General features: G+C 31.4%; 1 protein-coding gene across 1 annotated transcript; it reads left to right on the top strand.

Annotated features, from left to right (window-relative positions):
* The first annotated feature begins 9,163 nt into the window (after positions 1-9,163).
* LOC109620674 (uncharacterized) lies at positions 9,164-16,132 on the top strand. The gene is made up of 10 exons (XM_034463153.2): positions 9,164-9,295; positions 9,535-9,675; positions 12,773-12,910; positions 13,477-13,574; positions 14,061-14,164; positions 14,715-14,767; positions 14,977-15,212; positions 15,506-15,593; positions 15,855-15,922; positions 16,050-16,132. Exons 2-10 carry the CDS (start codon positions 9,600-9,602, stop codon positions 16,068-16,070), a joined length of 882 nt encoding a protein of 293 aa, XP_034319044.2. The 5' UTR covers positions 9,164-9,295; positions 9,535-9,599; the 3' UTR covers positions 16,071-16,132.
* The last annotated feature ends 1,033 nt before the right edge of the window (positions 16,133-17,165 follow it).

Raw genomic sequence — 17,165 nt, 5'->3', positions numbered from 1 at the left:
TAAGCTTCTCTTAAAACATTTATTCACCAAAATTTAATAATTTGGTTTCTTGACCAAAAAATTGTCAAACTGTTGACAAGTATTATTCATGTGTCTTATCTTTACACATAACGTAAAGAATGAATATAGATTGATTTGTCAAGTCATTCACTACTATTTAGTAGGCACGCCAGAGTATGTCTAACTTGGTAAAAATTTAGACGTGGTGACGAGGAGATTGTAAAAATGAGGTACTTTACGGATTGTTTGATAAATATTGTTTATTGCGTAGGAACCTTTCATTATAATTAATTTGATTCTTTGAGCATCTGTATCGTTCGTTAACATTCTTGTTCATTTCCCAAAATGTCTTTTTAATACGCACTTATTTCTTTTTTGTTCATGTTGAATCTTAGCTTTACAATTAGTTACTTCAATATACTTTTTACTGATTTCATGGTTGCAACAATTGTATGTCTTAATTAAATGAAAATTATTTCTGTGTGCTATTAATTGTATACGTGCGACTTTTGTGGTAACTAAATAGCCAGTGAGGTACTTCAAAGATATATTGATCGCTTTGAATACGCCGTAGAAGTTGATGCATTAATCATAGAGTTGCTTTACGATGCTTAGTCTGATGACCGATCCTGTGCGTGTATTTCAAAATTCATCGTTACCAAATTTTAACAGCAGTGTTACCGTTGAAACGTATAGCGTTACGTATGTTCGCTATAATTATTCCTGGAATTGGAAATGCCACCTTTACCGTAAATGTTGATTGTTGATCTCAAACAGACAGACGAAATCGTGCGAAGACGCATATTTTTTTCAGTTAAGTGAAATAAGTAATGTTTTTTTCTATTTTTTTTTTTTGTTTTAAGTTGGAATTTTTATCTTTAATATTAATATTTTAAGCTGTATTTTGATTGCTGAAAATTAAACAAACACAACTTTAAATTTTGTTTACAGCGTTCATATTTTAAATCCATGTTCTCCAAATAGTGTTAAATCAGAACAGATGAGAAAAACTAGTCCGGTAAAAGATTTGTTGATACAGGAATCAAACAATTTTTCGACAAATCAGAAGCGCCAATATATTATCAAACTAATAAATATTAACTGTTACCTTATACCGTGTAAAGGTTAGTATAATGAGAAAGTTATTTCGTGTTTAAAGCAGGAAATTTAAAAGGGTAAGGTTCATATCTTGAAAAGAATCCCTGCAAAATGCAAACATATTAGTGTGTCCATAAACGTATTACATTTTACCAATAGACATTTGCTTCCTGGTCTAGATAAAAACTGTATTTCTTTTCAGTTCAGATGTCATTTCTTTAAAGTAGAGCAGTAGGAAAATAATTAGCAGGTAGGAATATTCTTGTTTCAAATTGCCAATTTTTCAGTTTTTGAAAATTACTGGAGAATTTTAAAGTTCATTAGCATCAGTTAATTACATTGTCTGTATGTAAATGTACCAAACAATGTTATATTGTAGATATGTACATTCATAAACAAGAATGTGTGTTGTGTGCACTTATGTATCATCCAGACACTTTGTTTATTTACAAGTTGTTTTAAAATGCTGACAGGAATTCAAAGATAGTTAAGTTGCCAAATATCTAATAACCGTGCAGTTACAGCTTTTCGGGTTAACGCCTTAAGAATGATAGAGTCGGTTGTTCTCTGATTAAAACAGGCAACCAGAAGTTAGAACGTATATTTTTTTCTTTTCAAAAAAATAAATATTCTGCAGTCAGTTCACTATTCAAATTCCCGTAATATTTCTAATAAGAGAAAAAGAGTAAAATTTTCGTTTGCAGAAATGACCTGACCATTGACATATTTAGTTGGCCTGAAAGCAAGGGACATATCTTTAACAATTAATTGTAAAAAGGTACATATTCAAGATGTTGGCGAAATTAATGATCTGCCACTTGTCATTTGTTAGAACACTGTGCCGGATAATTATGCCAGTGCCAAGGTGGCATTTTTGCACCTGTTTAAGCTGCATATATCGAAAAATTCAAATATGCCATATGATAGACCATTGCATAAAGAGTTAACAACCAACTTTATTATCATTGTATCTCACTTGTCAGTTGAGATATTTACCCTTCAAAAATAAATTCCTATAGGAAAATAATTTTTCCCATAGGAAAAACAATATTCCTATAGGTAATTTAAAATTTCCTATTGGAATACAAGAAATTCCTATAGGAATTTCAATTCCGATAGGATTTGACAAAATCCGATAGGAAAACTTAATATCCTACAGAAAATCTACATGTCTGAATCAAATTCCTACAGGAAATACCATTCTTCTATAGGAAATATAATTCTTATAGGACTTTTTATCATCCTATAGGATTGTCAATATTTCCTGTAGGAGAATCAATTTTCCTATAGGAGTTATCATTTTCAGATGGGATATTATTTTTTAAATGTAAATATCTCACCTGTCAGGTGAAACACACTAAAAACAAAAGTAGTTATATACTCTCTTGACAATGGACTATCATTTGGTATATATGGATTTTTCCGAAACTGCATCTTAAGTGGGTGCAAAAATGTCACCTTGTCAATGGCATAATTATCCGCCTCAGTGTTTAAGACTCTATATTCGGGACGTACGACCTATAGAAATTAGGTCTACACGACCAATAAAATTAATATATATCCCCATGAGTCTAACAAATGTTAGATAATACCGTGATAACCGGTAAAATACTTAAAGATAATGGCTTACATCAGGGATCCGATATTTAAACCTTAATCAATCTATCAATAAAAAGAATATGGAGGCGAACGGGGAGGACGGCCTTGAACGGTATTGAGTTTACATGTTAATTAACATGTAAAACTATTGCGCAATTTCCTAAAAAAGCTTAGGGACTTACTAATATACAGTATCTCATAATTAAACACTCATCTTTCGTCGAAATAGGATTCCAAAGCACACTAGTGGACCCCAAAAGGAAATGGGGTTTACAAGATTATTAAAGGGTAAAGCAAATTTCCTCAGCCACATGGCGTTATATATTTTTCTCATATTAAAAGATACACCCAATTTGCACCTGTTGCCTTCGGTTTGCGATAAATTGCTCAAGAGAGGGCGGAAGGTATCATAAATACGCCATGTTTCGGGTATTCCCATCCAAATATAGCACTGATACACATATTCAGAAGGCGTTGATTTTGAATTCTATCAACATATAAGTTAACGTCAGTTTAGAATGCCGCGCCTATTGTGCAGTGTATTGTGCATTACTTAAAGAAAATGCAAATGCATAGTAAAAAGTTCAAATAAACAGGATATGATAAAATAGTTCTATGCAAAATAAATTAACATTTCATAATTTTCTTTAACTTAAATGAATTCTTAAGATAATAAATAGGAATATTTTATTTATAATATCGCCGCTATTTAAAAATCGATGTTTACTTTTACGTTACCCTTTCCTTTATATAAATCAAATGAAAATCGTATATTTTTATTTTTTACATTAGAAATTCAAAAGAATAACCCTCTGTTTCCTTATTGATCAATAAAATGGCGGGGATAATACCGACAAATGACCAAATCTGAACACGGTAAAGAGACAAACTATCCGGTTAATTTGCTTTATACTTGGCATACAGTTTACTCATCAGTTGTCCTTTCATTTGGAAAAATTTAAAGGAAATGGTATGTTTAAAACAACCTTACTCGACACTTCTTAATATGAAGGAAGCTGATGTATTATACTGTGAGTTACACAGAGTTTATGTCAACATGTTTATAGATGCATATATTTTGAAATAAATAACACAAATATACGTTGAAGGGTATTTTCATTTACATAAATGTGTAAAATTACGTCCTCTTTTCGTATATTTCAGGCAGCAGTAGATGTAGATTTAGGAAAGGTTTTATTATGGACAGGTTTGATGCGCTGTTTTGGATATATTAATTGTAAGATTATAGGTTGAAGGACTAATCGGATATCGGAGAGGATTGCAAAATATTTTTATAAGTTAACTTTATGCAAAGATTCCAGTGTTGTAAAAGTTTTAAATAAAATCAAGATGGCGGCGATTGTACTTTTAGTGTCATTAGGTAGGGGGATATATTTTTTTTAATGACAAAAAAGCCTGGGCGAATTTACTGCGTATTAACCATAATCTTTGGCCAGTTTCCGGGATATGGTCTTGAAGACTCTTAAGACATGGGGTTCCAGGACTATTTAAATACATGTAATAAGCAAGCCGGCTGAAATTAGCATATTGCCTAATGTAATAACGGGAACTTTATTCAAGGACTGTCTAACATCTAGTATGTCATTTTTAGTAAAAATGGGTTAGGGTACCAGGGCTTACCAAGTAACCCGAACAGAAAATAGGTTTACACGATAATTAACTTAAATATTCTTAATTTCCAAGTTGAGAAACAGTTAAAGTCTCCAAAGTATTTCTTGTAAGTTTGAATTGTGTAGAAAAAAAAAGGGTTGCAAATTTAAGCTGTTAAAAGATACAAATTATAGTAATCTATATATGAAAAACATGTTTAAGAAATTAAAACAAAGTTATCGAATGGAAAAAAAAACTTTCAAAAAATAAGTATAAGAAAAAAGTCAGAAAAAAAATGATCAAGAAAACATTAAAAAAAAATTCGATCCGAAGCTTGAAGATTTTTTTTTAATAAATGCATAAATGATGTGACATTTTTATTTCTGTTTCAGAATTTCAAAGATCGTGAAAAAGAAAAGATTCTACAAATATCATGTTCCAAACATTAGTTTTGCTCACCATACCATTAAGTACATTTGCTTACGGTACGTTTAATCTTAGGTTTAAACGACACGTGAAGATATCAAGAGGTACTGGCAGGATAAAGATCATTCCTTCTTAAAAGATTTTATCCCAATTATATGCCAAAATACATGTATATTATCATTTTACTGAAAACTAGAAAACGGATTCACCTAAATTATGATACTAAGATTATAAGTGTAAATCAAATTAGTTAATTTTAGTAAAAAAAAAATAGAAATTTAATTGGTTGCTTTACATTTTTACAAGTGTATAGAAGTTTAAGTCAGTGATTTTTTTCTTGTATTTGTGTAATGAATGTTTTAGCATTAACAATGTCAATTGAGTGGTGTACTAGTGTATAGCATTGCTTGTTTGTTTTAAATTGTAAATACTTTTTTTTCGGATCTTAGAAAACATTGCTTTACACAAGAGTGCTTGGCAGTTATATCCCTACAACCATTATGAACTTGGATACTCTCTTAACGCCTCCAAGGCTGTTGATGGACTGAAAACAAATCTGTCATATCTCGGAATTCAGTGCACTGAATCCTCAAATTATAAAGATGAAGCTATGTGGCGTGTTGATCTTGGTTCCGTTCTGGGAATCCACCACATCACTATATATTATAGAACAGACAACGCACCGTGGGGTAAGCATCGCAAGAGTATATGTTTACATTTAGCATCAGAATGTGCTCTCTCTCTCTCTCTCTCTCTCTCTCTCTCTCTCTCTCTCTCTCTCTTGTGTCATAAAAGCACATTTTTTTTTACTATTGTTGAGTGTTTTTATTCAACGGCTTTGTGCGACTGAAAACAAATCATTTAAACCAGTTTTTAAATATATTGATATGTTTTGATAAATATTAATTTAAATTCTCTCAACTGACACGTTTTTGGTGCGTACAAACTCCTTCAAATGCATATCGAAAACTTCTTGGTCTCCTGTTTCTTATTTGAACTTTTTCAAGGCGCAGCTTTTGAAGTTTTTGTGTAAATTGTGTTATTTTTTTGCGTAAAATCTGTATTTAAATCTTGTAGGTCCTTCAAATGAGCTTGTCAAAAGATTTCTAGGTTTCTCGGTCTTTATATCAAATACAACGGATAGAAAAGACGGAGTCCTCTGTTTCAAGGACGACTATTTTACCAAGTACACCATTCCATCTGTGATAATATTGAACTGTACTCACCACGGTAGATACGTCATATATTACAACAACAGGACATCAAGCAGTAAACCAGCTGATTATTCAGAATATGCTTACAATGAATTGTGTGAATTTGAAGTATATGGTGAGTTTTGTCAATCACTTATAGAATTTTTAGTCTTGGTGCATATCAATATCAACATTTGATAAAAAACAAATTAAAAAGTGTTTAAAAACGTTAATAAATGCCTTGCAATTGCAAAAGCAGCGCCTAATTTTATTACATAATCAAAGGGATCTTGTTGTTTCATTACAAATTAAATATTTGCGTCTATTTCGAACTGCCGGTCAATAGACTGCAATCTATTAGACCGCTGGTCAATAGACTGCGATCTATTGGACCGCCGGTCAATACACTGCGATCTGTTTGGACCGCCGGTCCATAGACTGCGATCTACTGGACAGAAAACGTATTTCAGAACGCGGGTATGTTAATTTTACATCCTTTCGATAGTTCTCATGGAATTTTCCTTTACATGACGCTGTTTTATAGTACTTTGTGAAGCCAAATTGAATGTTATCAAAATGGAGTATCAAATAATCAACACATTTAAATCATTATATAAGGTAAAAGACTATTTAAAATCTAATGGGTTGAAGACTCCCCCTTCTTTGTGTAAACTAATATTAAATTGAGATATTGTAATGCATGCAACAGGTTTTGTGATTGTAAAAGATGAATGCATAATTCACGAAAACCATCTGCAATATGCAAATGGTAAACCCCGAAAACTAAAAAAGGAATTATGTAATAAAACAATTATTTAATGCTTGAACAGTCAATAGACCATAATTTCTTTCCCTTGGTGCAGGGAACACCTCTGGAAAAATATTCTTGTCTATTGACTGCTCACGCATTAAATAATTGCGTATAAGGGTGACTTTTGGTGCTAGGACCATTATGACGTCATAAATGATACATAAATATGCATTCTAGATACATTTTGCTAGTCAATAATGTCATAGCACCGAGATTTTTTACTCATTACATTTATACTACATAGAAAAGATCAGTTTAAAAAATGTTTGGTTTTTTTTTAATTATCTTTACAAAATATTCAGCTCCGATACACCTTATCAAACAAAACTATTGTAATGAAGTATCATTGAAATCAATCATATTTTTATTTTTATAAATATATTGGCACCGTTCATAAACCATATCTTGACCATAATCATTTCTTTTTGCTGCATAGTCTTGTATTTTGATGTTTAGTTTATTGCAATGAGCTTTTAAGATAAGACCTGTTTTCCAGATCAGTTATTTTATTATCAAGATGTTCATATTACTTTGAATTTCAATTTTGATAAAATTTGAGAAAAATACCAGCTATTGAACTTAATCACTTTTTTAAATGTTGCATATATCTAGAGTACACTATTACCCTATTTGTCCGGAAAACTTCCCTTACAGTTTTTAAGATATAAAGTGATTGTCAGTTCAATTGTACAGATATTCACAACAAAGATAATCATACTCTTAGTTTTTGACAATTATGAAAAAGAACTAAAACGAAATTTTGACCATATAATTATTTTTTGGGGTCGGAATCAGCCTAGGTAGTGTTTATCAATTCAGGATTGACAAATTGCAATATTGATGCTGTTTCCACGAAATAATGCGGATTTAAGTTGTCTATAGGCATTTGAAAATCCTCATTTGTTAAAGATATATACTATATATGACTATATATGGTTTAATTCTAAAATGGCCCCCTTAAATGAACATTGTCATGTTACTGTAATTCTTTCCTTTATTTGTACAAATATACATTTGAAGTTTTTTCAAAATGTACTTTTGGATTTTTGTGCCCACAATTTAAAAATATGACATCATAAAGTTTACCTTTTCCCGCCATTTTCTAATTTTTACCATAAAACGGCTTGTTTTGAAGCAGTCTTCTTTTAAGAAACATTGAGCGATCCGCGACTGCTTGAACAAACAAAATGTTTTCACCAAAGATGTACATGTATCTCTCCAATACTTATAAATGACAAAAAAATCGTTCCTGTTCAAAGAGTCCCTCTATATTTCCTATTCGAAAAAAGATAAGAAAAATGTCAATTTTTGACTTATTCTGGTTGAATTATAAGAATGGCGTCACTTCTGACGTCATATACTTCTAGTGAGTGCATATAAATTGAATAAATAGGTGAAAAACATAATTATGTCAACTCTTTTATAAAATAACACAACAAATTAATCTACATGAATCATTTTAAAAATAGCATATTATGGGGGCTAAATTTGACTAATATCATATATTTGAAGTTAAGAATGCATTTAAATCAGAGGTATCCACCAGTGCTTAAATGTTACGGGAAAAGCAATGTGTTAATATCCTCTACATAAAAATGGGAATGAAAAAGGTCTGATCTCTATAGCTTAAATGCACTCGTTGTCTTGTGCGTTTCCGCCCGCGTCAGACGCTGAATTCTATATGAGATGAAAAACCGTATGCTAGATGTTTGACGGTCCCTCTTTTACCTTTGACTTATAATGTTTGCATTTCGTTTTCGATTATGGCATAAATGTTCGAATAGTCACAACAATATTTTGAAACAAAATGTGATTAAATTAATGAGAAATTTAGTTTCATTCATATGCATGTGTGTGCGTGCCAATTGAGTATGACTTTCTGACAAGAAGAATTTTACTTCTTATTAAATGTAACATATTGCTTTTCCAATAGAATATAAACATTTTAATGTTGCTGCACTACATCAAGTATGTTCATAGGTTGTCCTACTTCTTACTACTTCGGAGAGAATTGTTCCCAGATGTGTTCATCTATTTGTAAATACCGTCGCTGCCACATAGAGACTGGCCATTGTTTTGGGTGTATAGCTGGGTATCAGGGACCGTTGTGTGAACAACGTATGTATTTTAGCTATCATACATGAACATTTAAATTTAAAACTTCTATGCTTTATTAATAATGAAAAGTGAAAAGTAAAATTAAAAATGTATTACAAAAAATAAGATTATTTTAATATTGCTTTGATTCAAAGTAATGTCATGTTTTAGATAAGCCAGATAAGTTAGATAATCCGAAAATTTACGTTTATTTCTCTCTGTTTAATTGTCAATTTATAATCTACATGTATTTTATTTTTTACAAAAAGCACCACCATGTGGGTTTTTCCAATAACTTTACTCAAATTGTTTTGTTCAACAGCTTGTCAGAACAACATATATGGCGCTGACTGTTCAGAGAAATGTGGACATTGTCGGAATGGAGAACAGTGTCACCATGTCAACGGGGCTTGTCCCAATGGATGTAAGGCTGGGTATTTCTCAGCCAGCTGTAAAACAGGTATATTGTCGAGAAAATAAACATAGACAAAATTTACTACCTTTCTTCACATTAAAGTATTTTTAAAGCAAGAAATGAACATTCACTCGCACTCTGTTATAAAAAGCTTACGCAATTAACCTAGTTAGTTAAAAATTAGTTTCTTGAGGATAAGATTTGGTGTATAAACAGGTTTGAAATGGTGTTCAGTCGATAGAGGCATTTTTTTTTTTTTTTTTTTTGGGGGGGAATTCATTTAGAATGTCCTCCAGCGTCATACGGAAGAAACTGTTTGCAAACCTGCAGTAAAAATTGTTACATATCTATGACCTGTGACAGAGAGACTGGTGTGTGTATTGGGGGTTGTTTAGAGGGGTGGAAGCCCCCTATGTGTAATGAACGTACGTGCACTTTATTTAAAACACTTACTATCTGTCATTCTGATTTTCAAATTGTTTTTATTAGCTCACCTGAACCGAAGGTTCAAGTGAGCTTTTCTGATCACCCGTTGTCCGTCGTCCGTCCGTCCGTCCGTCTGTCTGTCTGGCTGTCTGTCTGTCTGTCTGCTCGTCCGTCCGTCTGTAAACTTTTCACATTTTCAACTTCTTCTCAAAAACCACTGGGCCAAATTTAACCAAATTTGGTACAAAGCATCCTTATGGAAAGGGGATTATAAATTGTTAAAATAAAGGGCACAGCCCTTTTCAAAAGGGAGATAATTGCGAAACAGTAAGTATAGGGTGCATGTCTTTAAAAATCTTCTTCTCAAGAACCACTGCACCAGAAATGCCAATATTTACACAAAAGCTTGTATATATAGTGAAGATTCTAAATTGTAAAAATTGTGACCCTCAGACCAAAACTGGGGCCCCAGGCGGGGTTCAAAGTTTAACATAGAAATACATAGGAAAATGTTTAAAAAATCTTCTTCTCAAGAACCACTGCACCAGAAATGCCAATATTTACACAAAAGCTTGTATATATAGTGAAGATTCTAAATTGTTAAAATCGTGACCCTCGGACCAAAACTGGGGCCCCAGGCGGGGTTCAAAGTTTAACATAGAACTACATATGGAAAATGTTTAAAAAATTTTCTTCTCAAGAACCACTGCACCAGAAATGCCAATATTTACACAAAAACTTGTATATATAGTGAAGATTCTAAATTGTAAAAATTGTGACCCTCAGACTAAAACTGGGGCCCCAGGCGGGGTTCAAAGTTTAACATAGAAATACATAGGAAAATGTTTAAAAAACCTTCTTCTCAAGAACCACTGCACCAGAAATGCCAATATTTACACAAAAAACTTGTATATATAGTGAAGATTCTAAATTGTAAAAATCGTGACCCTCGGACCAAAACTGGGGCCCCAGGCGGGGTTCAAAGTTTAACATAGAAATACATAGGAAAATGTTTAAAAAATCTTCTTCTCAAGAACCACTGCACCAGAAATGCCAATATTTACACAAAAGCTTGTATATATAGTGAAGATTCTAAATTGTAAAAATCGTGACCCTTGGACCAAAACTGGGGCCCCAGGCGGGGTTCAAAGTTTAACATAGAAATACATAGGAAAATGTTTAAAAAATCTTTTTCTCAAGAACCACTGCTCCAGAAATGCCAATATTTACACAAAAGCTTGAATGTATAATGAAGATTCTAAATTGTAAAAATCGTGACCCTCAGACCAAAACTGGGGCCCCAGGCGGGGTTCAAAGTTTAACATAGAACTACATATGAAAAATGTTTAAAAAAATTTCTTCTCAAGAACCACTTCACCAAAAATGCCAATACATACACAAAAGGTTGTATATATAGTGAAGATTGTAAAAATCGTGACCCCCGAACAAAAATTGGGGCCCCAGTAGGGGTTTAGATTTTAACATGTATAGGAAAATGTTTTAAAATCTTCTTCTCAAGAACTATAGTGCAACTGTTTTGGATATTACTATGCATACATGTACATCCTTAAATAATGTAGATTCAAAAAATTGTAACTCCCGGACAATTGATGGGCACCAAGAGGGGTTCAAAATTTAAACATTTTAAAAAACATAAAGGAAAAGTTTCAAAATTTTCTTCTCAAGAACTACAATGTTTTAGTTTGTGGAATTTCTATGCATGCATCCTTCGCTTATGTAGATTCCTAATTGGTAAAATCGTGACCCCAGACCAATACTGGGGCCCCAAGATGGGGTCAAAGTTTATTATAGAAATATAAAGGTAACATGTTAAAAAATTTTCTTCTCGAGAACTACAATGCTTCAATTTGTGAGATTACTATCATGCATACAACCTTGGATAATGAAGGTTCGACAGTTTTAAAATAGTGACCCTTGGACTAATACTAGGGACCCAAGATGAGTTTAAAGTTAAATGTAGAAGTACCGGTATATATGGAAAATGTTTAAAAATCTTCTTTTCGAGAACTACAATGCATCAATTTGTCAGATAACTACGTAAGCACCCTCAAATAGTGTAGATTCGAAATTAAAAAAGCCGTGACCTCAATCTAATACTGGGGCCCCAAGAGGTGTTCAAAGTTTAAATTAGCATAGAAATATAGAGGGAAAATGTTGAAAAATCTTTTTCTAGGGAACTATAATGCTTCAGCTTGTGAGATAACTATGCAAGCATCCTTAAATAATGTAGATTCCAAATAATTAAAACTTTAGCACTGGACTAATACTGTGGCCCCAAGAGGGGTTCAAAGTTTAACATAGAAAAATATATTGAAAATGTTTTTAAAAAGTTTTTCTCGAGAACTATAATGCTACAGTTTGTGAGATTACTTTGCAAGGATCCTCAAATTGTGTAAACTCTAATGTAGTGGAACCAAGAGTTATCTTTCTTGATGTTCTGTATAGTCTGAGAGTTATTCCTCTTGAAGTGGAACTCTTCTCTTCTTTTTCAGGTTGTGTACGTGCGGTCCCACCGCAGTGCTACACATTTTAATTCCTATGTTACTATTTATGTTGTTAAAGCCAACCATAAACCTCGGACCATAACTGGGTCCCCAGAAAGGGGTTCAATGTTTAAAATAGAAAAAGCATATGCTACGAAATGTAATGTTACAAGGAACTGCTGTTCAGGTGAGCGATGTGGCCCATGGGCCTATTGTTAATTATCAATTCAATCGATAGAACGCTTAAGTTTCTTGAATTTTCTGCATTTGATTGAGAAGGTTTCAAGATGATTCTTATTTAAATAAATGTGTTACGCCTTTTGAAATTATTAATGATAATTGAAAATGTGCAAATTGATATTGACAAGTAAGACATTGATGTTCAATGGCTTCTTTCTATAAGAAAAAAAAATTAAAAAAAAAATAAAAAAATAAAGATATTTTCAGCGAAATGATGCTCTTAGATAGGTAAATTTAATTTTTAAAAAAATATTTATTTAGTTATATTATTTTTTTATTATTGGTAAAAATGATATAAAAAGTTTTTTAACTTTTCCTAACTGATAAAAGAGTATGATTTACATTTTGGTAGGATGTGATGACGGAACATTTGGAACAAATTGTAGTAGTACTTGTGGTCACTGCCATAAAGGGAAGCCATGTGACAAGAAGACGGGGGCGTGTCCTAAGGAATGTGACCCTGGATACGAGGGACTCTACTGTAACAAAAGTGAAATAACTATTGACTTCGATTCGAGTTTTATTCCATATAGATTTCAATAGAATATTTAAGCATGATATTCAAATAATTTCTTTAATGTCAATTTACGTAAAATTTCTTTTTATCAAAACTACTGTAGAATCATTAGATTTCGTGGGGGTCAATTTTCGTTGATTATTTTACAGGTTCGTGGGGACGTTATTTCGTGTATTCTCTAAAACCTACAAAGGAAATATTACTTTATTACCCTAATTCATTACTTCGTGGAGGATGTTTATTCGTGGGTGAGAGGTACAAACGAAATCCACGAAAATTCTAATGATTCCACAGTATTTCTGGATAATAGTTTGAATGAAAACAAGAAATCAATAACATCAAAACTCTTCATTTTTTTTCAATTTTATTATTCTGTTTTAAATTTTATTTGCGAAAATTATAAAATCCGCCATATGTTAACAATCATTCTAAAAAGCTATCAATGACCGAACAAGACTGAATCCATTGTAAATAAGAGTTGTAAAAAAATGCTGATATTTAAATAATTGAGCTTATTTTTGTTTTTATTTATTTTGTAGCTTGTGCTCGAACTAACTATGGACCTAATTGCAACTTGACGTGTAGTACTTATTGTTTCAACCAAGCATGTGATTCAAGAAATGGAGCGTGTCTAACAGTATGATATTGAGCATCTTAATGCTTATTTTTGATAATAAAACATTGAACTAAAAGACAAATGAACAACTATAAAGAGAAGCCTTTTTTCAACTCGTTCTTATGTCTAACTTTATTTCTCTCTTGAAACATATTGGAGCGGTACAATGACATCCTAATGATGTCTTGTTGATTAAAAAGTCAGAGCAACTTGAATATATTAAATAAAATCATACAATCTTAAAATAAAATATTGTAGTTAGATTTTAAAAATTCATTTACTTCAGTCAACTGCATTGGTATCATAAAATATTTCTAGAGGGAACATATTTGTTCAATCATCTTTAGCTGATATATAAACAGATGTACTACATGTAAACGTATGGATAAAGCAACTTGTTTAAATTTAATATCGTCCAGTTGTTTGCATTAAATCAAATTGTTATAGAAGAAAGTACATGTATATCCTGATATATTTTAGTCCTAAAAGATTTGAAATATTTAACAGAACATTGAAGAAATAATTGAGGGAACCTCCACTGCTATTGGAGTGACAATTGGAGTGTTCCTCGTAATAGCAATAATAACTGTTGTTGCCATTATATATAAAAGGTTAGTATATGCATTGGTATTCTCGTAAAGCACGCAACCATTTTCAATGATACATTTGATTAGTAATTGCGAATTTTCTGTCCGATTTTACAATATCAAAACATCCGTTGGAAACTGCAATCCGATGGTCTAGATTAGATTCCATTAGATTAATGGAATAACACTTTGTTATTTGATGTCCTCTTTTATAGATGTATAGAATTTAAATAATTTAAATAATCTGTGTGAGTTTATATCACAGTAGCGTATTATAATTTTACTATAATGTGTGGCAACTAAAAAGGGAGCGTATTTCTAAAATTTCAATTTTTTTTTAAACCAACTTTTTAATTCCTGGTTTTTAAAATCAACAGAAGAAGTACTGCTTTATATTGCAAATGTTGCTCATATCGTTCAAATGTAAGCATTATTGTATCACCCCTGCTTGTGTCCTGTTCTTGATCAATTGAGTTTGATGATTTTTTAAATCAAAGATCTTATTGTGTAGCACAGAATTCACAATAGTATTTTACTATGTTTGATGTAGTATTATTTTCAACAATTAACATAGGAACAACATCACCATTTGTCGATGCATAACACCAGGAAGATCTGCTTCAAAAGGTGAATTTACATTCTTTAACAATCTGATTTTTGTTATAACATCCTTTTATAATGGTCGGTAATTTTTATATTGATTGTATTTAAACATTTTTCTAATAAGTAAACAAATAATTATAAAATTTACTTTACTGAAAGGTTAAATGATGAAAAAAAGGTTTTATAAATCTAATTACTTTTTTTAACATTACCTTAACATTACTATATTTAAGGTTCTAACACTTCGTCGGAAAACACATCACATATGCCTAAAACATACATGGACCTGAAGAAATCTCAATATAATGAGATTGATGAAAATGTCTATGAAAAAATAAAAAAGGAACTTCCTATGGAAAACAGAAATGTCTATGAGCAATTTCTAGCTGATATTCTGCTAAATGACATTGGATCTGTTAAAATTGACAAGGGAAATGACAATTCTGATAGACTTAAAAAAGATCTTGCAGTAAGTGCAAATGAAAAAAAAGTTATTTCGAGCCTTTGATTATGAAATTTTCGCAGACTACAGAATCCCTCGTCATCATTCATTCTGAAAGAAAAATTGCCTGTTGTATATTTCATATCAATTTCTGTAATGCATTCATTTTCATGTTTCCTTCATATAACTATTTCGTTTATCAGTTATCATGCAAGTAGCATCTTTATTCGTTAAACAAAGAAATCCCTCAAAATTGCAGACTCTGATTAACAAATGCTTAATTGTACGAAATATTCAAGTTTATTTTTTCTCTTTTTAAGTCCCTTCCTCGTGGAGAACATTTTCCATGCGACACAGGAAAGCTGTCTATGAGTTCTGAGAAGAACAGGGTTCAATCTATTCTTCCATGTAAGTTATAGGTATTTTTTGTATTGAAGATGTATATTGCGGTCTTGTCAGATCTGAATCTTAATAGAAAGCACATATTTTAAATATGTACTCGATTTGTTAGTATATAGCTGTTCTACTTAAACAAGGGGAAACGTATTGTCAAACCTTTAGTTTGAAAGAGTTTCTACTTCCTGCTTTGCTTAAGAATATTTGTTTTCCATAACTACATGTAATAAATATTTTCAGTTATTTTGATATTTTGCGGGTTTCTTTCCTCAGATGATCTTTCAAAAATGATATTCAGCCGGGAAGTTGGGACAAGTGATGACTACGTGAACGTTAAGTGTGTAAGTAATGACTAGTATTTGAGTAAAAATATATACAACGATATTATTTCACGTCAAATAAGTGACAAAAATGATATGGTATAGCAAAATCTTCAAATTTATAACAGTTCATTTTTTTTCAATCTAGGGTGCCGAGCGGAAAAATTAGTAATTGCCAAACTAGGAAATCAACTATACGTGGCTGCACATGCAATTGCTAAATGGGTGATATTGTTTTCAAATAGAAAATAAATTGTATTTCTGAACCATTTGAAACAAGAGTATTATTGTATAGCAGAGGTTTTCATATTTTCTGAAGAAACGTGCACTTATTTGCTAATTTAATTCAAAAAAAAAAATGATTAGTGAGTAAGTGAAAACATGAACCATGATTCTGTCCGTTTCTGGGTTGGGGGGTTGGTTGGTGTTTGTTTATTTGTTTGTTTTGGTTTTTTTTACAATATTACAATATGACATAATTAAATGCCAACGAAATTTGATTTGGTTTAAAAACAGCGGAATTTTGATGTGCTTCTACAGTAATAAAGAAAAAAAATTGCTTTACTTCAAGTTCATTACACGTAGTATTTGTACAATGATATAGACTATCCGTTGTACAATAATGTAACATATTCCAGTCCCTGGGTTTTTTATTTATTATATATATGTATGTCGATCCTTCAATATATTGCAAAGTTTGAACTTTCCAAGACATGACTTTAGTAGTATGATATATACATTTTTCTCGCGGGAACATTCATCTTGCAAATCTTTATCATAATGCAAATGGATAATTTCCATCCTTAGGTTTGTAGTTCGTATAAATATATGATAGTATATATGTTTGGTTTCTAATGCCTATGAATTTTTGAACGAATTAATATTTACATTAATGAAAAAAAATAGTAAGAAGCGCTTTCATAAAGGATTATGTCTATTGCCCTCATAACATTCAGCCATTTTTCGTTTTATTACGAAAACATCTTTTTGCGGAAAGGGATAAATAGAATGCAAAGTCAGTAAAATTCAATTATATTGCATCAATTTATGCAGGGCAATTTTCTATATTTAAACTTTTAAAAACATGAAAACTGTCGCTGTATTGTGTATTTTTCATGATAGGCTATCAATTTAAACCAATACGTAATACACGTGATCACTGTGATTGCTTTTAAATTAAATTTTTACATGATTGTAAGTATAATATTTTGCAGTTATTCGAATCAGTGTTAAAAGATTATACAATTATCAAAAAAATGCTTTG

The sequence above is a fragment of the Magallana gigas genome, chromosome 1, assembly GCF_963853765.1.
Source record: "Magallana gigas chromosome 1, xbMagGiga1.1, whole genome shotgun sequence".
NCBI classification, from domain to species: Eukaryota; Metazoa; Mollusca; class Bivalvia; order Ostreida; family Ostreidae; genus Magallana; species Magallana gigas.
The sequence above is the reverse complement of the archived record's forward strand: the minus strand, read 5'-3'. Positions and strand labels throughout refer to the sequence as shown.

Bases quoted from the DNA above. Each gene is read 5' to 3' on its own strand.
- LOC109620674 (XM_034463153.2), top strand. From the start codon at position 9,600: ATGACCTGTGACAGAGAGACTGGTGTGTGTATTGGGGGTTGTTTAGAG. The intron at 14,768-14,976 runs GTGAATTTACAT...ACTATATTTAAG, and splicing joins AGGAAGATCTGCTTCAAAAG to GTTCTAACACTTCGTCGGAA. The intron at 15,213-15,505 runs GTAAGTGCAAAT...TCTCTTTTTAAG, and splicing joins GACTTAAAAAAGATCTTGCA to TCCCTTCCTCGTGGAGAACA.